This window comes from Ovis canadensis, chromosome 3, assembly GCF_042477335.2.
Source record: "Ovis canadensis isolate MfBH-ARS-UI-01 breed Bighorn chromosome 3, ARS-UI_OviCan_v2, whole genome shotgun sequence".
NCBI lineage: Eukaryota > Metazoa > Chordata > Mammalia > Artiodactyla > Bovidae > Ovis > Ovis canadensis.
In genome coordinates this window covers 185594052-185618698 of record NC_091247.1, presented here as the reverse complement: position 1 = coordinate 185618698, position 24647 = coordinate 185594052, and the positions used below count along the sequence as shown (strand labels likewise).

At 49.3% G+C, this 24647-nt stretch overlaps 1 protein-coding gene and 1 pseudogene across 1 annotated transcript; one reads left to right on the top strand and one right to left on the bottom strand.

Annotated features, from left to right (window-relative positions):
* Positions 1-5155: 5155 nt before the first annotated feature.
* Positions 5156-23976, bottom strand: LOC138438310 (apolipoprotein L3-like). The gene is made up of 4 exons (XM_069586478.1): positions 23851-23976; positions 16365-16472; positions 10889-11009; positions 5156-8282 (listed from the first exon to the last, which is right to left on the bottom strand). The coding sequence occupies exons 2-4, from the start codon at positions 16393-16395 to the stop codon at positions 7331-7333; spliced, it is 1104 nt and encodes a 367-aa protein (XP_069442579.1). The 5' UTR covers positions 16396-16472; positions 23851-23976; the 3' UTR covers positions 5156-7330.
* On the top strand, positions 11385-14083 carry LOC138435228 (zeta-crystallin pseudogene; annotated as a pseudogene).
* Positions 23977-24647: the final 671 nt, after the last annotated feature.

The window sequence follows — 24647 nt, the reverse complement described above, 5'->3', positions numbered from 1 at the left end:
CCCAGGTTGGAGGGAGGGACAGGAGATTATTCCATGAGGATAGCCAACGGTAGTTTGGTCTTAAAGCCAACTGTTATGTATCTGATGTGTTTTGCAGATAAGGGAGCTGAGAGGAGGGGAGAGGGGGGTGTTCTTCCAGCAACTCAGGGACTTGTGTTTGGTGGGAGAATGTCAGCAGCTCACGTCCTGCAAACATTCATTTGACACCGTGTTTCTAGAGCTCAGGGTTCAGGCCAGGACAGACGCCCCAGAGCCCAGACACAGAGGAGTCAAGGGGCAAACAGGCAGCTGCCCTGCCCACTGACCTGCACAAGTCTGCTCCCACAGGAGCTGCTGGAACTCAAAGATGCCTCTTCCCCAGAGCTCAGGGTCCTCTGGGGACAGCCAGATCTGGGTGTCACACCTACAGAAGGGACACAGGGAGCAACAGTGGGAGGCAGGGGTTTTTCTGCAGGCAAAATCGGAGCACAGTCACCCCTCTCGCCTGCTCACTTTAAACCTCAGGCAGAACTCCAGGAAGCAGCAGGGCAGGAAAGTCATGTGGGCCTCCCCAGGGGACACCTGCCTGGGTGAGGGCGGCCAGTCCCTGCTTCCTCAGTGCCTCCACCACAGGACAGCTGGGGGCCTTGAGCTGGTGGTGGGCATCCCAGGACTCACTTCCTGGCCAGGTAGCCCCTGCATCAGGCCTGGAAGCCGATGGTGACGTCAGTGATCTTCAGTTCCCACTCCTCCTCCAGGTGGGCTAGCACGGTAGCCCAAAGAAAGCCTTGCTCTGGCCCACGCGGTACAGGTTGCTCTCGATCTCCAGGGCCTTGATCTAGAAGAGGAGGGCTGGCCGCTGACCGCATGCCACCCCAGCCACCACGGAGTCCTAGAGAAAGACCAAGGCCCTGGATCGCTCTTAATGCTCTGCGGACAGACTTCTGGTGCAGGGAAAACGGGGCGGAGGGAAGCCAGGAAGGGGGCACGTGGGGGCCAGCACGGGACAGGTAAGGAGTCAGACTTGCAGAGAAACACAGAACCTGGGCCCTGAAGGGATTTTACCTGCTGGCATCTCTGTCTCCGTGCATTTCTAACAAAGGTGGCAGTGGACATCGGGGCTCTGGTACATTGCCTTCAGTAATTAGAGAAAGTGTTTCTTTAAACAGGTAGTTTAAAGTCAAGAGGGGCTTCAACATACTTAGGAAGCTAAGGAGCAAAGCAGGGAAAGCCAAGAAAGTGGGGCCAGGTGCAGGATGGCGCGCAAGGACCACAAGTGGCTTGGGAGCAGCGCTGTGACAGGGCAAGTCTCTCATCAACAACTGTCATTGACGAGGAGGCTGGGCCCAGACTGGGTATAACCCAGCATCCGAATGTAACCAATTGTTAGACACTCTGCGCAAGCAACACAATTTGCTGAGAAGAACCAGCTTTCTTCTAAGCCAGCACCTCCCCAGACTGAGGACACCCCCGTTCAATTAGCTCCATGCCCTGGTATCCAGCCACTGGAGGCTGTGCGCCAGGTGGTATGAACATGCGCTCATAGGTGGGCTTGGCCACACCTTGATGGCGAAGTCAGCCTGCAGGGACACCTGGGGCGAGGGGCGGGTGTGGGGTATGGGTCAGACACAGGGAGCCTTTAAGCACTCATTCCCTTACCCCACTCCAGTACTCTTGCCTGGAAAATCCCATGGACAGAGGAGCCTGGTAGGCTGCAGTCCATGGGGTCGCTGAGAGTTGGACACAACTCAGTGACTTCATTTTCACTTTTCACTTTCATGCGTTGGAGAAGGAAATGGCAACCCACTCCAGTGTTCTTGCTTGGAGAATCCCAGGGACGGCGGAGCCTACCACAACAATGTCATCTGCAGGGCCCACCCCCAGAAAAACAGCCTCAAAGATGAGGGAAAAACTTCATAGACAAATATGTTCACTGCCGTCTTATTTAAAATGAAGGAAGTTGCAAGAGCCTAAATTCCAACAATATGGGCAGAGCGAACTTAGACATTTGCAAAGTGTTAGCCATTCACTTGTGTTCAAGTCTTTGTGAAGCCATGGACTGTAGCTCGCCAGACTCCTCTGTCCATGAAATTCTCCAGGCAAGAATACTGGAGTGGGTTGCCATTCCCTTCTCCAGGAAGTCTTCCCGACCCAGGGATATGAACTCGGGTCTCCCGCATTACGGGCAGACTCTTTAGGGTCTGGCCACCAGGCAAAGACCTTTTTAAAATATAGGGATGAACTGAAGTATGTACAGAAGAAATGACAAGATTTTTGAGATTTGCTCCTAGAAACATAGCTGCACTGTAGGGAGATGTCCAATAATCTTACTGGGGGAATTCTTTTACTTCTCTAAGTTTTACCCCATTTTCTGAACCTGAACTGTTAGTTGTAGTGTTTTCATAAGGAAATATACAGCTTCTTTAATTATCAGGTTAAAGAATGGTTGGGCATAACACATCTGCTCTCTTTCAAAAACAATGTCCCTATCTTTGGAGGGAGGGAGGTCTCTGCCCAGACTCAGCGGTCATCACCGGTATGAGGTCCAGGACAGCACCCTTTGAAAAAGAACAAGTTGATGTGAACTTCCAGGCATTTTTGAGAGATGGGAGCAGGATCTTAAAGATGCCCAGCACCAAGGCATGAGAGAAACGTGAAATTGTCAACAGAGGCTCTGCCCGGAGGCACTCAGGTCCTGGGTGGTGGGCATGTGTGTGCAGCACACATCCCGGCCACCTCTCCCCACAGGGGACAGGACAGCAGGTGGGGACAGACAGCGGCATGGTCTGGGCCCCCACGGGGGTGGGCACTCTGCACTGGACCCAGGGTGAGCTGAGTTACAGAAATACCGCATGCTGGCTTCACTTCCTCCTGGAACAGGACACCCTGCATTCTCCCGACCAATCAGCTCAACATGGATCAGGGAGGAGGCTCAAGGCACCCAGAGGGCCCACCCAGGATGGCTTCCCAGGCAGGGCATCAGCCACTCTCCTGGTCCTTGGGCCCAGCTTCCTCTTGTTCTCCATTGGGGTGACGGGCACCTGCTCTCAGAGGTGCAGTGAGGTCCTGATTAGGACCCAGGTGACAGTGCTGACACAGCGATGGCCCAGCCCAGGCTCCACAGGGGAGAATTTCCCCACAGGAAAGAGGAACAGGGAGTGGGACCCAGCGAAGACTGGGATCGGGAAGCAGCGCTCCTGGAGGTCCTTGTGTGTACTGCACTCCCTGTTGCTGCACATACATAACATACGTGCAGAGTACTGAGAAAGGAGCCCGATGGACCAGGGGAAGCACTGGCATCGCGCTGGGGCCCTTCACCCTGACATCCCTGCAAGATGCAGCAGGAGGAGGTGATTCGTGTTTGTCTCCAGCTGGGGAAGTGGGCGGTGCACTTGCTGTCCTGTGTGGGGTGCTGGGACCCAGAACAGCGTGAGGAGAGTCGTGTCTGTTGGTCTGGGCAGAGGGCACGTGTGCATCAGGAAGCACTCAATCTGGAGTCTCTCTACCTGAGATTTCCCCCAGGGTTCGGGTCCCTGTTACTCATTCATCTTCCTCATCCTTCAGCCTGAACTATTAGTCCAAGGATACTGTCCCCAGGCCCAAGTTATTCAGTCTCTTGGGAACTTGACCCTAGGATTCCAGGTGTTTGGACCTAAGCCCCCTGCTCACGGGAGCTCAGGGGACAGACTGTGGGATCCTGGAGGGGGACATGTCCTGCTTCCTGTCCTCCCTGAACTGTGCACGTTTGGGCTTCTTTCTGTCCTCTGACCTGACTTCTTCCCTCTCAGTGCACCCTCTTCTGCGCTCACTTAGCCAGACACAGTTTCTGTTGCTCAGAACCACAAGGATCTCACCTGACACGGGTCGCCGTGGAATTGCATCAGCCGCACAATCAGCTCACTGGAGTCCAGCTCTAAGGGTTCAGGGGGAGATGGGGGTGGACACAGAATGGTTCTGTACCCAGTGCCTGAAACCCTGCCCAGAGAAGTCTGGGCAGGATGGGAATTCCCCCGGAACTGAAGAAGAACCGATGAAGGAATGAACCCACATTTCTGAAGGTCAGGCAGGCGCTGGCCATGACTGCTGACATCTTCAAGGAGGAATGAGAGGACCGGTTGAAGCCTCAGGGAAACACGGGCTGAGAGGGAGACCCCTGCACTGAGGAAAGTCTTCCGAGGGAGGTTTGGACAAAAGTGTGGAGAAGGCTCTGCAGCACGTGGGGAGGGGCTTAGGAGATGTCCTGGGATCATTTCCAGGTCCCGGGTCTCTGGCTGCCTATGCTGGGCTCCAGGCGTGGGATCCTGTTAGGCGCTCCCATGCTCCACACATGGAAACACAGAGAGTCGGTGCCCCGTTTAGCAGGCTCGTGGGGGTAAGAGCAACACCCAGATGCTGCCCTTTCCTCCCTGGATAGGAGGAGCCTGAGGCATCCCATTACAGCTCCTCAGAAGGTCGTGGCAGGTGCAATCCCAGATGGGTGACCAGGTCAGAACATGGCCTTGGATGGACTTTCCCTCCTTCCTGCCTACTTCCCCCAGCCCCTCAGTCCTGCTCCTGGGGATGGAGTGAGCCTGGCATCCAGCTCTGCTCTTGGGGGACCACAGGCTCCAGCAGGCTAGGCTGCAGGGAGGCTTTGAGTGTCTGTGCTCAGAGTCATCGGCAGCCGTGGAGGAGGGGAAGCAGGTAGGGCTAAGACCAATATTCTTAAGAGTCATTCTAGCCCTGTGTGGGCAATAGACAGGTGAGGCGGGGCAGTGCCCCAAGGTAAACACATGAAGACCATTCTGGAAGTTCCTGCAGGAGTCCTGGTGAAACATGAAAGCAGCCTGGGTGAGGCGTGTGCTGTCTCTCCCTACCCCTCTGCTGAACCCCCCTCAAACCTGCACACAAGCCCTCGGCTCTCAATCACCCTCAGGTGCCCCGTGTCCATCTTGGTCCCCGGGGGCTGAAGGAAGACCATCCCCGTGCTCAGCCCAAGTCAGACGACATGGGCTCCCGCGGGTGTCCCTGGGGCCTGGGGCTCCAGGGTCTGAGGGAAACGACTTATGGGAGCCCAGAGGGCAGGCAGGAGGAGCCATGGAGGACGTGTTCCCTGAGACCCTGGGAGACAGGCTCATGGGGAAGGAGGTTGGGCATCCGGAGCCCAGCTGAGCTCATCAATCAATGCAAGAAAGCCTCAGGGAATCAGCTCGTATTTATTGAACTAAAGTCTGTAGAACACAATGTGGAGAGAGGCAGATGGCCCTAGAATATCTTATTCTGCTCCATCCCCAACTGAGGAGGAAACTGAGGGTCAGAGAGGCCTTGTCTGTTGACCCCAGGCTGGTTGATCTCCTTGACACACCACATAGTTCCTTGACGTGTTGATGCCTTCTGCTTTCATCTTTCTTCCTGTTTTTCCCAAATCAATCCCTGTTCCTACACAACACTGGGAATTTCATGGGAATTTCGTCGGTCTCTTGGTGCACCCTGAACTCAAAGGGCACCTGGATGCTTGCCAGATGCTCCACCCACTGCGTTGCCACACCCCTGCTGCCACCACCACCATCACCACCACGGTCATCAGGAAGCCACTGCCTGAAGCTCTACACAGACCAGTCTTCAGAGAAGATGTACAGATGGCTGGCCAGCATATGTAAAGGGGCTGAACACCGCTGATTATTCAGTTCAGTTCAGTTCAGTCGCTCAGTCGCATCCGACTCTTCACGACCCCATGGACCACAGCACGCCAGGCCTCCCTGTCCATCACCACCTCCTGGAGTCTACTCAAACTCATCTCCATTGAGTCAGTGATGCCATCCAACCAGCTCATCTTCTGTGTATGCTAATCAAAACTACAACAAGGGATCACCCCTTAACAATCTGAAGGGCCATCAAGTAAAAGTATTGGAGATGATGTGGAGAAAAGATAAGGCTCCTACACTGTTGCTGAGAATATAAATTGGTGTGGCCCTATGGAAAACAGTAAAGAAGTTCCTTACAAACTAAAAATAGAGCTATCCTGTGATCCAGCGATCCCATTCAGGGCATATATTTGGAAAAGAAAAAGTTCCAATTGGAAAAAATACACGCACCCCATGTTCACAGCAGCACTATTCACAATAGCCAAAGCGTGGAAGCAACCCAGATGCTGTCAGCAGATGCAGGGATAGAGACAATGTGGTCCATACACACGGTGGAATATCACTCAGCCATAAAAAGGATGGAAGAATGCCTTTTGTAGTGACATGCATGGATCTAGAGGTGATCATGCTCAGTGAAGTAAGTCTGGCAGAAAAGACAGATATGTAATATCACTTGTATGGAGAATCTAAGAAGTAGTCTAGATGGTTCCCTGGTGCTCTAGGGGCTAGAATTTGGTGGTTTTGCTGCTATGGCCACGTTTATCCCACATTAGGCATCTGAGATCCCACAAACTGCTGGGCATGGCCAAAAAAAGAAAGAGTCCAAATGAACTTATGAACAAACCAAAATAGACTCATACTCATAGAAAACATAACTGGTTGTTACAAAAGAGAGAGAGGGGTAAACTAGGAGTATGGCATTAACAGATGCACACTACCATACATAAAATAGATTAAAAAAACAAGGACTTTATGTATAACACAGGGAATAATAGTATCTTATAATAATCTGTAATGAAAAAAATTAAAAAGAATATAGATGTATACACAGATTATGTATAACTGAATCACTTCGATGTTCACCTGAACTAACAGAATATTGTAAATCAACTCTACTTCAATTAAAGAAGCAAGCAGACAAAAGAAGTCACAGCCTAATTAAGATAAAATGCTGGGTTCAAAGGCGAGTTGTTGGAGAAGTCGGGCCAGAGGCCACCACCAGGGGGAGACTGTTCTGGCTGGGGCATCAGACCCCGGGAAGGGCGAGAGAGAGTAGCCCCTGCTACTTCTCCTGGATCCCAACGGTCCTGCCTCTCTGACTATCCCCCGTTTTCAGCCCTTCCGTATTTCTGTGTCTCGTTGCTAGTTCCCCTGCCTCTCCCTTTATTCTGCCCCCAGGGTCGTCTTTAGTTCAAAGTAAGTGGTTTCTGAAGGGAAGGGAGTTAGGGGGAGAATGGATGCATGTATGTGAATGGCTGCGTCCCTGCACTGTTCACCTGGAACTATCACAGCACTGTTAATCGACTATTCCCCAATACAAATAGAAAGTTCATAGTGTGAAAAAAATAAGAGGTTTCTCCCTTGCCCCCGCCCATTCTCCAGTCCCCCTTCCTCCCTTGATCCAGGCTCCTCCTCTCTCCCCATCTATCACCTACATTCACCCCTCCCCTCCTGTGCTCAGCTGCAGAAATGCCAGTTTCCTAACCCTCAGCTCCAACAAGTTTGTCTCACTCTCCTTTTTTCCCTGAGAATGTGCCTCCGCACCTGGACCCTGAATGTGTCCCTGGACCCTCACTCTCTGGGGGTGGTGGAGTGGGCTCCTCTTGCAGACGCCTGTAGATCTGGGTGAGCTCCTCCAGCTTCCTCTCCAGCTCGCTGGCCCGCTGCCGCAGGGTTTCAGCCGATGCTGCCTTTGCACCATCGTGCAGGTGCATTGACTCCTTCACCAGGAAGCCCACATCCACCAGGAGGAAGAGCCCTGCGGTGGCCGCCCCCGCGATCCGGGCTCCTTTGGTAACAGCCAAAGCCGTGCCTTTGAAACCTGCCTCTACCTGCTGGATGGCTGGGGCTGCGATTCTCCCAGGGCTCAGGTAGACGTTTGCACTGACTTCAGAGTCAGGGATGGCTTCACCTGTCTCCATGGCATGTATATTTCTTTCAAGGCGTTTCTCGGCTTCTGCCAATTTATCTGTTGTGGGAACAATTTGGGGGTTGCTCTTGAGTACCTCTAGGAGCATCTTCCACTTCTTGACACCAATTGCCATCAATTGACTGGCTTTGTTTTCTGCTGATGACCTACTCACATGTTCCACGATGCTGGTGGACACAGCGGTCACAGCAGCCGCTGCTCCCAGCCCTATTCCAGTGGCTGAGAGTGCCACACTGGCCCCCGCTGTCACGGGTGCCAGAGCCAGGCCGAGGATGGTCAGGGCGCCAGATAAAGCGCCGGTGCTGTGGGCCACCACATTGGAGATGGTACAGTCCCTGTGGACTTTTCCAACACTGTCTGCAAGCTCCAGGAGCTTGTTTTTGAGCTCCACCAGCTGCTGTGTCACCTGAGGAAACTTCTTCAGAAACCTCTTCCTATCCAGATGCTCTTTTGGAAGCGTTTCTTGCTCCTTCCCAGCCAAGTCTCTTTTCATTTCATTCAGATATTCGTGTAGTGCATTCACGTCTTCCCTGTAACAATGAAGGTCAAGGGGTTAGAAAGGCAGTTTGCTTGTCTGTAAAATAGGTTCAAAAACGTCTGTTCTGCATAAATACAGAGACAGTGCTCTAAATCAATTAGAAAAGAGATTTACAAAAGTAAAATTTCCTCTTTCAACATTAAACACAGGTTTTCTACCTTGTAGATGCTCCATATACTTCTTCAATCCTCTAACAGATGAACAAAAGTCGCCTTAGGACACGCGTAACTTAAGAGAGATATTTGATGGAATTCCCTGGTGGTCTAGAGGTTATGACTCTGCACTCCCACTGCCTCGGGCATGACTTAGTCCCTGGTCAGAGACCAAGGATCCCACAAGCCATGTGGCTCAGCCAAAAAAAAAAAAAATGCATTTGGTAGGGATGAAGAGTTGGTGAGTGGGAACAAGAGAGAACAGAGAAACAAAGAGAAGAGGGATTAGAGCAGAAAGCCTGCATTCAAGGGCCTCGCTGTGTAGTGAGGGGTCAACCTGATCTTTGCCCTTGGCTACTGGGAAGTGGTCCCTAAGCCCCTAGAATATTCTTGCTGATACGAGTGTCCTTGTCTGCCTGGGCCTTTTGGCCACTGTTGAGTCTGACTAGGAGACATGTGATGGGGCCTTGGAGGAGCTGGACTCTAGGACATTAGTCTGACCTCAGGGAGGCGCTGGAGACCACCAGTCAGGATAAGTTTTTTTTTAATGGGTGAGTGTCCCTGGCAGGCAGTGTTCCCTGTTCCCTGCCATACCCCGAGTTCCAGAACAGTAACGCATCCTGGGGACAATCGAAGCTTTGGGTGTGAAATCCGCCCAGACTCTGCCCTGTGACTGACGGAAACCCACAGGCTTCCTGTAATACACTGGGATCAGGATGGCTCTCAGTGAGTCCTGTCTGCTCTATAGAGAATTCTCAAACCTGAGGGTGGTTTTGGGGATCCCCTAAATTTGCCATTGGCTCAAATGAAAGCATAGTCCTGGGCACTGTGTCCTCACCCTTTGCAGACTGGCTGTCTCTGTGACTTAGAATTTGTAGAAAAAAAAAGCCCAAAGTCAGAACTAGAAGGCACCTTAACAGTCCTTTAGTCTGCCATCTGCTGTCTTCTAAGGCTTGTGTCCTTGGCCTTCCCAGCAGCAGGTCCCTGAGTCCATCCACTGCCCCAGCTGCCTGGAGATCGGGAAACATGTTGCTGGTTCCCCTGGTCTCTGCAGCCCACCTCACTGACTCCTGACCCAGCACCCAGCACCCCTGACCTCTCAGGGGTCACATGTTAATTTGTGACAGCCTCATGAGCCTGTACCCCAAGGCCATGTGGAATTTTGTGGATCCTCTAAAGGTTCAAGAGACTTGAGGAAACGCCCATCTGAACGGCTGAGCCTGAAGAGACCAGCACTTGCACAGCGGGTGGAGGAAGTGTTTTCCTCATCAGTGGGGATGCGTGCGGCTCCTCAGAATCCCTCAAATGACACACAATCACAGCCACTCACTGTGACCCTGGAGGGCTCACTGAGCCACAAGGCCTTCCATGTCAGGGAGGCTCCATGTGGATTAGAAGAGGGTCCCAGATGGAGTGAGAACCCAGGTCCCAGGCAGGTTGTGCAGACAGGGTCACCCAGGGCCCTCTAGCCCAGCTTGAGGGGATCCTGTCAGGGAGGGAAGAAATGTCCCCCCTCCCCCTCAGGGGGCCTCTGCTAGGGTCACAGACCCTTCAGTCCTGTGTCCTCAGGGCCCACTCTCCTCACTCTAGTCCTGGCCCTGCTGCCCAAGCCTGCCTACTCGTCCTCCAGCCTGGACCCTCTGCACCACCCTGACCCCTGGGTCGGACCCTGGTGCAGGCCTCCCTGGGCCTTTGGACGAGATGAGTGCACTTGGTTCCCCACCTCTGACCTGCAGTTCACTCTGAGGCCATCACCATAGTCCATCAGACTGAATTGCTATTCCCACGGACACATGCAAATCTGAAGCTCTAACACATAAGCCCAGAGCCGAGGAGCCGGGCAGGGCTAGATCCAGGATCCCACCAGCTCCGCCCAGTTCCTCTCCAGCCCCTCTGCTTTATGGGCCAGCAGGATCCTGCAGGCTTGGTGCAGTTCCCAAGATGGGGACTAGAAAGCCTTTATCTAGGCAGAAGCCCGAGTAATACAAACGATGGTGTCAGGATTTCCTAACTTGCCCCAAAGGAAATTCTGCTTGGTTCTCATCACCAGAGAGAAAATTCTTCCCAACAAGCTTTTTAAATGTTAGTATTGATTGAGTACCTACTCTGTATTACTCATTATGGGAAGATCGTTGCATGCATGATCTCAGTATCCTCACAATAAAACTGAACAGATGATGAAACTAAGACAGAGAATAGCTCCGTAATTTGTCCAAGGTCGTATAACCAGCCCCGTCCTTGCAGGTTTCATCGTTTCTCAACCTGAGGTTGTTCAATGCCAGCAAATGACATGGAGGAAACATTCCTCATGAGATATTGAGAAGGAACATCCTCAACCCCCACCATAGGGTCCTGCTTGGAGGAGGTGTGCCTGCTAGCAAAACTCTAGTCTGGTGCTGCAGGGTGTGGGTGACCTTCCTGATGCCAATACACCCGTACAGGTTACCTGGACAAACCAGCATTAGCCTCAATTTTCTTCAGGAATTCAGTCAGCAGGAGAAGCAGTTCCTCTCTGCTCAGTATGTTCCAGAGACACTCAGCAACATCCTCAAAAAAGATCTCAATATCTAGATGAAAGGAAAGCGAATGAGGTTAGAAGAATTTGTGAAGAGAAAAAGGGAAAGTGTTAGTCGCTGAGTCTTATTTGACTCTTTGTGACCCCATGGGCTGTAGCCGGCTCCTCTGTCCATGGGGTTCTTCAAGCAAGGATACTGGGGTGAGTAGCCATTGCCTCCTCCAGGGGATCTTCCCAACCTAGGGATAAAATCCAGATCTACCACATTGCTGGCAGATTCTTCACTGTCTGAGTCACCGGGAAAGCGCTGAAGATTTTGTGGTGGATCATGAATGGTATTGGGTAGCTCTTTTTTTTAACCCTGTGTAACGTGGGGGAGGGCTCGCAGATGATGACAATCCACTCTAGAACAGGTATCTAGATCACCATGGCGACAGAAGTTGAAGAGAGCTATTGAGTGTTTGAATTTGGTGGACCCAAAGTGCTGAAACTCCAGTCAGATGTTGCTGTACCAATTCTGAAAGACCACCCGGTTCCAACAAAGTCCAAGCATGTGGTGTAAACCCAGTGGACGCATATATCCACTCTGGCACTCACAGTATAAAACCACTTCTACCTTATACTCCTAGCTGAGATGTGGCTGGGATAGTAGAAGCTGCTGGAGAGATTGTATCTGCTTTCAAGAAAGGTGATATTCACTACCAGGACGGTCTCTGGGGGCTACACCGAGTTTGCTCTGGAAGCCCTTCACACTGTTTACACACTTCCCCAAAAAACTGGACTTTAAACAAGGAGCTGCCATCAGCATCTCGTGCTTTACTGCTTATCGAGTCTGCTCCACAGTTCCCGTGAAAGCTGGAGGAAGTGTTCTGGGGTAGGTGGAGGAGCTGGAAGAGCAGCATGCCACATGGTTAGAGCTTACGGCTTAAAGATTTTGGGCACAGCTACTACTGAGGAAGGACAAAAGATTGTGTTGCAAATTGGAGCCCACAAAGTGTTTAATCCCAAAGAAGCTAATAATATTGATAAAACTAAGAAATCTGTTGGTGAAAAAAGAGTTGATGTGATTATTGAAATGTTTGCTAATGTCAAATTTCTCAAAGATTTAAATTTTTTGTCACATGGAGGACAAGTAGTAGCTGTTGGCCACAGAGGTCCTATTGAAATAAATCCACAGGATCCATAACAAGGAATCTAGCATAAGAGGAGTAGCTCTCCCTTCATCCTCCAAGGAGGAATTCCAGAAGTTTGCAGCAGCCCTCCAAGCCGGAATGAATTGGTTAGTTGAGGCTAGTAATAGATCCCCGGAATTCACTGGAGAAGGTGGCCCAGGCTCATGAATATATCATTCACAGCAGTGGCACCACAGGAAAAATGATTCTTCTCTTAAAATCATTAATCCTTCCATTGATTTCCTGTGTAATTAAGAGGTTTCTTACCTTAGTTTTATGTACACTGCATTTGCTCTGCTTAGCAATCGTTTGATTCAGTGAGTTTCTTCCATTAAAAAAAATATTTATCTTAGGATTCATAGGCGTTGGAGTGCAGTTTATTTTATAGCTGGGAATATTCTTATGCCTTCTACCTCTCATCAAGGAATAGTGGGAAATAGGATGTTAGTGGTCACTTGGCTCTGGAGGACATTACAGAAATTCCTAACCAATGCTTATCATGAATTCCATACCTTTGACTAAAACATGCTAATTCAAAATAGGACTCTTGATTCCCAAGCCTACTTCTCTTTACAAAGGTTCTTTAGTCTCTGATTAGCCCAGAACCATACTGGACTCTGACGATTCTCTGAACTAAATGAGACCCCTTTTCTAAACTAATCTCATCTAGATCTACAGGTGTCTCAGAAGGGCAAGATAAACCATGTCCAGAGAAATCTGTTAGTTTTCCAATATTCCCCAGTATTTTATGCTATTCACTAGGATAGTCACTAACTACCAATGATCCATGTACTCTCTGAGGACATCAGCCTTCTCTCTGGTGTAATATGATACTAGGTGCGTAGCTGGGCTTCCCAGGAGGCGCTGGTGGTACAGATTCTGCCTGCCAGTGCAGGAGATGTAGGAGATGTGGGCTTGACCCCTGGGTCAGGAAGATCCCCTGGAGAAGGGCATGGCAACCCACTCCAGTATTCATGCCTGGAGAATCCCAAGGACAGAGGGGCCTGGCGGGCTACATACAGTACATAGGGCTGCAAAGAGTCGCACAGGACGAAGTGACTCAGCACATCAGGTGCATGATTTCCACATATATACGCACTGATTGGTTCAACTTGTTTCTAGCCGCATGAAGGCTTTCAAGTTACAAATGGCACATGCCACAGCCTTCTCCAACTATTACTTGGGGCCTCCTGGATCAAAGATCCTCAATATGAGGGTAAGCAGAACATGCTGCCTCAACAATTTAGGGTCTGTGTCCCTGGCCAGCTCAAAGCAGTCTGAACAGAATTGCCACCCTTTTTCCCTAGTAGCCATATTCTCCTAAATGAAAAGGGGGGAAATAAAGGATTACAGTCGGGGAGGAAGGACAGGGGTCCCCGGGTGGCAGGAGGAAATAAACTGCTAGCGGCAGACGTTTTCCCCTTATCTACATGAGATTGAAACGCTCCTTGTAATCCTGTGTTGCCATGACGCTACCTGGTGCACCCTGAACTTAACTTTTTCTCAAACCTTGAGCTAACCAATGTGTATTTCTCATGGAAATGTTTTTCTTAAGCTGTGTTATTGAAACTATTCATTTGCTTGGAAATCTGCCTTTCTTCAAGATTCATGTCAATTGTTTTATGGCCAGAGGTGAGTCCCCTTGTGACATTCTATCTCAAAATGCATGTTGTGGGAGAGGAGCCTGGTACAGCACTCTCTGTCTGAGGCATTTCTTTTATACGATCAGCAGCTTGCTATCAGGCATATAATGCCTTGCTAAAAACTAGCAAGGGGGCACTCTTTCTGTCCCCTTCCGAAGTCTATGTTAGAAGGTTTCTCTACCCCATTTACACTTTAATAAAACTCTACTACAAAAAAGCTCTGAGTGATCCAGCCTTGTCTCTGGCTCCAGGTTGAAGTCTTCTCTTTAGAGGCCAAGGATACCAGATTCGCTCACAACTCATGGAAGTAACCTTTCAGAATTGTATCTATGTGTGACAGGGATCGTATATTTTTATTTAAATTAATAAACAAAGTTCATGCCTTAAGAATGATCTGCTTTTGTTATCATAATATGATAACTGCAACAAATTCTAGAGCAAAATTTTTTTTAAGTGCTATTTAGTATAAATTGTTGAAATTCATCTTCCTGAGTAGTGATCACCTGGGCACTGTTGGTAGAGTCACCGGGGGTTATTGGTGGAACTGCTTTTCCCACCATCACCCTCCAATTCATATGCTGAAGCTTTAACCCCCAGTGACTGTATTCGAAGACTGGGCCTTTAAAGAGGCAACTGAGGTAAAATGAAGTCATAAGTGTGAGCCCCTAGTCCAATAAGAGTGTTGTCTTTATTAGAAAAGAAAACACCAGATTCTCTCTCTTCCTGCCCCCTCCTCCAGAGGAAAGGCCATGTGAAGACACAGTTAGAGGGCAGCTGAGAATTGCAAGCCAGGCGGAGAGGTCTCACCAGAAACCGCCACTACCTTGATGATCTTGGGCTTCCAACCCTCCAGAGTCATTATCTAATCCTGGGATTTAGATGTCTTCAGGAATGTACAATTTTAATTTTTAGAAAGAGAACGAGGGCTTTCTAGGGTGTTACAGTGGTAAAGAATTCGTCTGCCAATGCAGGAGACACAGGAGTCATGGGTTCGACCCCCGGGTTGGGAAGATCACCTGGAATAGGAGATGGTAACTCGCTCCAGTATTCTTGCCTGGAAAATCCCAAGAACAGAGGAGTCTGGCGGGCTACAGTCCATGAGGTTGCAAAGAACTGAACACGACTGAACCAACAAGCACAAGCCCACACTCACAGAGAAAGAATCCAGGCGTGTGTGATTTGTGAGTTTCTGCTCCCAGCAGAGACTGGCAAAACCCTGCATATGTGTGCTCCATGTTTTGGCAGTGAACCAAGAGAATATTCACATGAAATGGGGTAAAGAATGTAATGAAAATAACTAACCTCGGATCAGTACAGGGCAAGATCACTGCTCAAATGAGTGACCAAAATCCCTGTGTGATTTCAGGGATCTAGAGGTTACGGAACTGAAGGTAAGACATAGGCAACTAGGATATATATATATGTGGGAGGGGCTGGGACACGATGTAAGATGTGTTTCCTGGTACATGAACACACAGAGGCATTATTCTTATTTCACAGAAGAAGAACGTGAGACTCAGACAGGAGAAGGGACAGCCCAAGGCCAGTGAGCAGAAAGCTCAGAGGTGGAACCCAAGGTCAAGTGTCAGACACTTCTTGGACATGGCTGTGAATCCTCCTCAATTTAAACCTGTGACTTCTTCATTCTGCGACATAGGGATTTTTCCAACTAAATTTTGGTATTGAGTATGCTGCAGCTGGAGGAGAGCATGGCAACCCACTCCAAAATTCTTCCCTGGAGAACCCCATGGACAGAGGGGCCGGGTGGGCTGCAGTCCATGGGGGTTGCAAAGAGTCAACAAGGACTGAGCATCTAAGCAGAGACTATAGCAGCACACTGCAGCATACACAGAAGTAGAAGTGCAGCATTGTTCACAAGAAACTTCTAGAACATGATAAACCAATGTTACCTAATTTTAAAAAAGGGTTTAGGACCACCCACCATTGAGTAAGATCACTATGCGAGAGGATCCTAACCAGAGACACTCAGAATGGGCAGGGGAGGGGATCCACCAGCTAGAGGAGGGGTGGAGCCAGATGTGACCCTGTGCACAACCCTGTCACCCCTCCCCTCCAAGGGGAAGGTGGCAAAGGTAGACGGGTTCGGTTCACTGTCCGCTGAGTCTTGCAGAGCGGCTGGGCAGGCGGCAGGGTGAGAGCTGAAGGAATGGTGTCTGTGGTGATGCCCCAGGCTCTGGGAGCAGGAGGAGGCTCAGGCCAAGGGAGAGGGCAGGAGGAGCTCCAGGGGCCCTGGGCGACCTCCTCTTGCTGCCCCATTTGGCCTTGGGGACTCCCTCTGCTCTCCCCCTCCCCATGGGCTGTCCTGGCCTCACTTCTGAGTCACTAGCAAGAGGGCAGTGGGGGAGGACGTGAGCACCGAGCAAGTGGCTCCCCAAGGAGACGACTGGGAAAGAGGCTCTGTGGACACGCTCCCGTTGGGGGAACTTCACATGGCCCCCCTGAGGGGCTCCAGGATGCTTTTCCATCCTCTTCTTGGTTCTTGATTCCTCTGTAGGTTAACTCTGCCTGGAGGAACCACTCTCAACTCTGGGTCACATGTAGGAACTGGCCAGAAAAGAGGCAGCTGCCTACCTGAGCGGTCTCCGAGGTTTTCTGAGCTCATGGTGGCAGCAGCACGGTCTCAGAGATCTCCCTTCAGCTCCTGGTCTGCGTGAGGCTGGAAGGAGGTGTGACCTCACCCTTGGGGAGAGAAAACACAGACTGTGGGCTCGATCACGAGTGAGCCGCGGCTGAGGGAGCAGTGCGGGTTGAGGCCTCAGGGGGGTTCTTCTGGGACGGCCACCAGGGCCACCGGGAACTTAACCCAGCGTGGCTCTCTGTCCCCTGGGCTCTGCAGGTCACTAGTTAAGGAAAGCTACTCACCTCCGTCCAACTTCCTCCAAGTCAGAGTCCTGTTGGGGTATGAGGAGAAGATAATGACAGAGGAGACAGCCATCTGTGAAGTTATAGGGGTAATAAAGCCAGAGACAGAAGAGCAGGCAGGAAGGAGCACTCTGGAAATTACGTGAGGCTGGAGCAGGTCTGTTACGAACCGGTAATAGGTGATGTTGGTCCAGCGTCTATGACATGCAGGCTCCTGAAACTAATCTAACTTTGGGTCAGCCCAGTTTTCCACACGGGTGCCAGAGCCTGGACTTTCTGGTCCAAATCCCAGGTTTGTGATGACTGTGCTCTACTCCATTTAATACATGAAAATAATTACTTGTGGATATATGTTTATTGGTAAATGACGCTTCTCATTCTAAAATGATGTCTTGCCCCCAGGCTAGAGTCAGCCTTGACAAAGTTCCTGTGGTGCAACTCCAAGAGCCCAGGTCTTCCTTGCTTCTGCAAGAGCCTTCATCTCACAAAGGCCTGGAGTCCTGCCAGCCCCACCGCACTTCCTGTGTCCCTGCCCTGCGTGGCTGAGGACCCTGATGGTGTCCGGTCCTCTCTGCTGTCCTCTACTGACTACTGGGCTTTAGGTTGGTTCTAATACCATATGTAAATAATAAAGAACATTCTCCTTGTATTAAACTGCACTCACATTTGAGACTGTTCCCTTACGCTATTTCTAGAAGTAGAATTACGAAATCACAAGGAATCAGTACCTAAAAAATTTTCGTACCTAGAGCCACACTGTTATGCAAAGTGTCATAATTTATGATCATACTCATAAATATATGAGGGTGTCCATCCTTTCAGACTTTCCCATTCTCAGTGGTCTTTTTTAAAAAAAGGCTTCAGGTCTTTATATATAAAAAATTTACTTTGGTTCTGCATGTGATTATCTCGCTATGGGAGAAATAGGAAAGCAGATGTTGATTACATCTAGCTACTGTTTTAAGAAAGCAAAAGAGCCTTTGTCAACTCCTCCTCCTGAGACCTGACTGAAATGATAGTAGAGGTACTTACAGGTATAAAAACAGCTACTGGTAAGAGTGACTCGTGTTTGTGGTCATCGCTCTGCATTGGTACTGGCTCTGAAACTTTACTTATGATAACTTGGATGTTATTCCATTAACATTTGATATGTGTACATTGTATCCCCATCTGCTGATAAGGAAGCTGAAGTACAGAAGTTTTATGATTTGGCCCAGGTCAGAAGTCTTGCCCCTGGTAGACTAGATTCCACCCCACTCAGTGGGCTCACCCCACTCACCATAGCCTCCCTCTTCTTCCTCTGCTGCTAATAAAAACAAGCATGGGGGCAACAGGAGACCAGAGTCTTCAACAAATGTTTGAAGACTCACTGGGTGGAGAAGTGATAGCTGAGTGAAGAGGAGCGCAGCAGAGGGAGAGAAACAGGGAGGGTGTTCACAGGAGAGAACGGTCTGCTGGGCAGAGCCCCGGAGAGGGAGCAAGATGAGAGGGAGGCCGAGGGGAGAGCAGGGGACAAGCCCACACCCCCACACCCCATCCCACATTCTCAGCAGCCTTCACCCTTCACCAGGCTTTTCAGAAAGTTACTTGCAGTTGAGGTGCAGGGAAAAACAATAGGTGGTGTGTTTGTGTAATTATGGAGGAAGATAAAGGATACCCACAAGAGAGATAGACGTGGGATCCAGGAGTCAGGAACACCAAGCCAGCCGGAAGGGAATCCAAGGATCCCAGCTGGGCGCGCAGCAGACCTAGAGAGAAACCAGTCCAGAATGGGATAAGAAGTGCAGAGTCTGTGGGACAGGGGACTCGGTACCACATGAGGCACAGTTGGAAAGAAATGGAGGAAAGGTTGAAGATAAACAGTGGAAAGAAATGGAGGAAATGTTGAAAATAAACAGTGCAAGGGGTGAAAATGAAGCCAATTAGAAACATCAGGAAAAACTAAAGTTCTGCCCAGAAGCACGTGCAGCTATTTGGTACAAGTTAGCTCTAAAAAAATGTATTAAAATGGCATAAATATTTAAACTCTCTTGTTTGATTTTTTTTTAATCTAAGGTAAATTAATGTATGTCCAAGTCCTGGTTTTCCCATTTTGATTATTTTGCATGCTGTTTTAAAACTGAAGTATTGTTGATATATTTAATATTTAACAATTCATTTAATCAATATAAAAATTAAAATACATTTCTAGAACTTAGGAGCTGAAGCTCTGAAGGGAAGAGTTGTTTACAAAGCTAGGAGTAAAGAAATAGTAGCTCCAGTTGAGAGTGTAACAAATAAATATGTAAATAAAATGTTTACAAATGCAAAGCTTCCTAATGGATATAAAACTAGAGAAATAATGATACAAGCAGAAGATGGGGAAGGGTATAAGAAAAGTATAAAAATAAATGAAATCTTTATTTTTCCTAGTAAGAAATAAATAATGTACAAATTTTTAAATCAAGAAAATAAAAAATGCAATACCTAATACTGATTAGCTATTGTGGTTGAGGATACCCAACTATGCACCAGTCACCTTCCCAATTGCTTGGTATGAATTCACTTCCTTTTAGTTCTCACAATAATCGTATAAGAAAGGAAACTGAAGCTCAGAGAGGTTAAATAATTTACTCAAAACACACAGCTAGTGCTAGAGTCAGAATCGAAGTCCAGATGCCTGCCTCCTGAGCACATTCTCACACGATTCCACCTCCCAATGTAGTAATATCATTTCTGTGTGCATTAGTCACTCACTGTGTCTGACTCTTTGTGACCCCTTGGACTATAGCCCACCTGGCTCCTCTGTCTATGGAATTCTCCAGGCAAGAATACTGGAGTGTGTTGCCATTTCCTTCTCCAAATATAATTTAAAGACATTGATTAACTATCTAAAAAATAGCTGGATTTAGAAAAGGCAGAGGAACTAGAGCTCAAATTGCCAACATCTGTTGGATCATTGAAAAAACAACAGAGTTCCAGAAAAACATCTACTTCTGCTTCGTTCACTATGTCAAAGCCTTTGACTGTGTGGATCACAATAAACTGTGAAAAATTCATAAAAGATGGGAATACCAGACCACCTGACCTGTCTCCTGAGAAATTGATATGCAAGTCAGGAACTTAGAACTCGACATGGAACAACAGACTGGTTCCAAATCGGAAAAAGAATGCGTCAAGGCTGTATATTGTCACCCTGGTTATTTAATGTATATGCAGAGTACATCATGAGAAACGCTGGGCTGGAAGAAGCACAAGCAGGAATCAAGATTGCTGGGAGAAATATCAATAACCTCAGATATGCAGATGACACCACCCTTATAGCAGAAAGCAAAGAACTCAAGAGCCTCTTGATGAAAGTAAAAGAGGAGAGTGAAAAGGCTGGCTTAAAACTCAACATTCAGAAAACTAAGATCATGGCATCTGGTCTCATCACTTCATGGCAAATAGATGGGCTAGCAATGGAAACAGTGACAGACTTTATTTTGGGGGGCTCCAAAATCACTGTAGATGGTGACTGCAGCCATGAAATTAAAAGATGCTTGCTCCTTGGAAGAAAAGTTATGAACAACCTAGACAGCATATTTAATAGCAGAGACATTTCTTTGCCAACAAAGGTCCGTCTAGGCAAAGCAATGATTTTTCCAGTAGTCATGTATGGATGTGAGAGTTGGACTATAAAGAAAGCTGAGGGCTGAAGAATTGATGCTTTTGAACTGTGGTGTTAGAGAAGACTCTTGAGAGTCCCTTGGACTGCAAGGAGATCCAATCAGTCCATCCTAAAGGAAGTCAGTCCTGAATATTCATTGGAAGGACTGATGTTGAAGCTGAAACCGCAGTACTTTGGCCACCTGATGTGAAGAGCTGACTCATTTGAAAAGACCCTGATGCTGGGAAAGGTTGAAGGCAGGAGGAGAAGGGGACGACAGAGGAGGAGATGGTTGGATGGCATCACCAACTCAGTGGATGTGAGTTTGAGTAAACTCTGGGAGCTGGTGATGGACAGGGAGGCCTGGTGTGCTGCAGTCCATGGGGTAGCAAAGAGTTGGACATGACTGAGCAACTGAACTGAAATGAAAGAAGCTTTTCCTTGGGAAGGAATGAGTAGAACCCTCTGCACAAATTGATTTTTTTAACCATATGTACTTATGATTTTTTATTGTTTTAACTCTAAGACAGCTACTAGTGAAGTTGCTCAGTCGTGTCCGACTCTGCAACCCCATGGACTGTAACCTACCAGGTTCCTCCATCCACGGAATTTTTCAGGCAAGAGTACTGGAGTGGGGTGCCATTTCCTTCTCCAGGGGATCTCCCCGACCCAGGGATCAAACCTAGGTCGCCCACATTACAGGCAGATGCTTTCCTTTCTGAGCTACCAGGGAAGCACTAAGACAGCAGAAGTCACTTTATAGCATTCAGGAACCCCCAAGAATGGGGTGGTTTCTAGCACCACCACCTCAAAAATGAGGGAAGCAGTTGAATTAAGTGCCAACAAGAAATAAGTGTGAGTCTTGCTGTGACAACTGTCAGCGTAGGAACATGTTCGTGCTGATGAAACCAAGTTCCCTAGAAAAGTAGACATGAAAACAGGGTGAAACCAGAATAATGAGAGTGAACTGTGGCCTTAAACAAATATCTGGACACCCAGCGTACCCAGTAGCCCACCCACATGTACACCCATGGGCTTCTGTCCACTCAAAGGAAGCAAGATAACTTGCAGGGGGGGCATCCACAGGCCAGCATCTCTGCTCCTGTAGAGGCAAGGATGCTCTTGAAGATGTTCAGAGAAGTGGTCAGAAGGGGCGCCCACATATAACAATAATAATAATAATAATAAAAGGTAATGTTACCATAAATATATTTTGTTGGGCCTTGTTGAGTCTGTGAAAGGCCATGAGTTCATAATAATAATCAAATGAGAGGACTTTGGATAAAATGTGGCCAAAAAGGGAGACATAAAGTTTAAAAACTGCACTTGTGGTAATGCAGGAGATGAAAAATGCAAGAGACGTGGGTTCAGTCCCCAAGTCGGGAAGATCCCCTGGAGAAGGAAATGGCAACCCACTCAAGTATTCTTGCCTAGGAAATCCCATGGAGAGGAGCCTGGTGGGCTACAGTTCATGGGGCTACAAAGAGTTGGACAGGACTGAGCTGGTATTTTTCTTTTCTTTTCATGGGGCAAAGAAGAGAAAGTATAATAGAAAATATTTTGTTATGAAATAAATTTAATAAGAAGAGCAGTCTTGAAGTCTGTGGGGATATTCCCTTCTGTTTATTTACATGAATGTTTATAAAGGATTGAGAAAGAAAGAAGCCCTGACATCCCAAAGCTGGCCTGGTATCACGACAGGGTGATGTTCTTTTCCTCTTGGATGTAAAGGCTCTCACAGAACTCCAGCTTCACACAGGGTCACCCTGAGAGCAGGAGTGAAGGAGACAGCAAACACCCATCACTGCGCCCCCACCAAGAAAACACCCCCTCCCTGGGCTGAAAAGCAGGACTGCTCCTTCTTTACCAATTGCACCTTTATCCTCACTCTGGTCCCCAATTCCACAGATGGGGTTGCTGAGACTCACACTGGTAGAGCTGACCCCAGTTCTCGGCAGCACCCAGCCTAGAATTGCCCCATATCGTTAGAGCCTCCCCCACATCTGCTCCCCTAAGCCCCATCCTAGAATCTTTCTATCATCTCCTCTCTGTGACACCCAGGATTGTCCCTCAGGAAGAGTAACCATCACCCTGTGCCACTAGCTTGTGTGCCTGGTGGCAGAGGCTAGAGGCACTGACCTTGTGGATGGGAGAGTATTCACAGAGGTAGACCTTCCTCCAAGCAGGTGGGAGAAGAGAACTGGCTGCTCCCCTGCCTCCTTCTCTGCCTCAAAGCTGCAGGACCCCAGGAGCCGGGGCAGCCAATTGAAATCATGAAACAAGAGAAGGAAAATTCAAGCCAGAAAGAAGAGGAGGGCTCCAGCAGAAGGGCCAGCTCCTGGATGATGCCAAAGAACTGTAAATGTATCATGACCTTTGACTTATCCTTCTGTCCTTCCCTCCCATTCATGTCCTGGTCCTGACCCTTGTCTTGGGCCTCAGCTGGGTGTGGATGTTGGATGGTGCTCCCTTCTGCTGGATTTCTATTGTGAGTGCCTTCCTCTGTTAGCCTCCAGATCACTTCCTGGAAAGGCTGTTTCTGGGAAAAGGGAGTACTGTGGGGAAGCCTTTCCCCACCCAACTACATGGCCAGACGCAGAGCCCTTATCTTCCCATGGGCAGACAGAGATTCTACCAAACATCTCCCTCCACATGGTACAGCTCATACTCTACGGGCAGGGATGGGAGGGGTGAAGGCAGGGTCAGATTCAAAGTCCTTAGCCCATCGCCAGGCCCTCCCGAGGCTCCTGCTCCTGTCCTCTGCACCCTCCTGACTCCACCGGGCCTGGACCAGGGGCCTGGAGGACGCCCAGCTGCCTGGACTCTGATTCCCCCAGCGTCCAGGCCTTCGCTTAGGCTGCCCCTCCCCTGCAAGGCCTTTCCCCACCTGCCTCACCAGGTGAAATGTTACCTGTAATTAGAGTTTCCCCTCCTCCCCCCGGCTCTCTCCCCCAGTTCCTGTCCAGTCTCCCCTGGAATCTTGCACTTTCCTGGTTGTGGGTCTGTTTGTGCGGAGTTTCTGCAGCTCCCAGCACTGGGCAGGTGCCCTGTCTCTTCTCTGCTGCTCCCCCTGCTCCAGGGCCGCTGGGGCTCCCTCCACCCTCCCGGGCACAGCCTGGCTAGAATACGAGGTATGGAGCCCGTTACTGGGACATGAAGCAACCAGCGTCATGAAAACACAGCACCACACCTGCGGTGGAGCACTTAGATTTGTTTTCCTTGTCTGTCTTGATAAAAGTTCTTTCCGATTGTGTCATCACATTTCTGAGTGTTTCCATTTACGGGCATCCTGCACTTTCCAGAAGATTACCCTCTGCCAGTAAACTGTGATGTGAGACCTACATCGTCTATTCTCTACACCATCTTGGTTTAGGAAAGCTTTTGCTGAACACAGACACATCTGTCTCCACATCCAGGCTCTGCCCCTGCATAACCTATGCCTTGAGCCATGACCTCACCTCCATGAGCTTCCATTTCCCTTCTGTAAAGTGGTGTCAGTCATCCTTTTCTCAGACAGTCATCCTGAGAATGGGGAGATGGGCAGGGCTCCTACCCTCCCCTGCTTACCCAGGAATCTTCCTCTGGCCGAGTGTGAACAAGATCCAGTTATTCTCAGCTCTGCAGATGCAGCCTCCTTCTGTGCGTCTCTGCAATGACCACACACTTTCGGGGCCCAGATATACCCAGAGAATCAAAAGGGAAAGTGAAAACTTCTTTTCTGAGTTGCTCAAGTTAACAACACCCTGCCCACCCTGGCCCCACCTTGAACAAATCTCACCCTTCTGCTGACCCCTTAGAAAAACAAGCCCAGCCCTGACATTTCATGACCTTGACACAGTCCTCCCTGAGTCGGCTCCTTGAAGGAGAACTGATAGCAGCACATTGTGAGTCCCTTGGCGACCCACTCCCCCAGCCCATGGCCGTCTTCCCACCCGCTCAGTCCTCTCCACCCCAACACAGTTGTTAGCCTGCCTGCCTTATTCACCTTTGCTCCACCAGCACATGGCCATACTGCTGCTGCAGAGGGCTATGCCCATGTGGCTACTAGGATTTGCTCATGCAGATCCAACTGCCAGGGACACCTGCTGCAACCGATCTGGAGAAATCATACTCACCCTGCAGAGCCAAAATCTCCCATCACCTCCTCTGAGAAGCCCTCCAGGGCCTCCCCTGCTGAGTCCCCTGCTGCGCTCCTGTGGTACCTGGGAGAGGGTCCTAAGGCTACCCCTCAGCCACTCTGTCCATAACCACCTCCACCCTTTGATCAAGTCCCTCTGGACTTGGCCCTGCTGACAGGGACAGAACTAGTGCCTTCAGGTCCCAGCAACTCACCTGAGGAGGCCCAGCCTTGGTGGTTAAGGCCA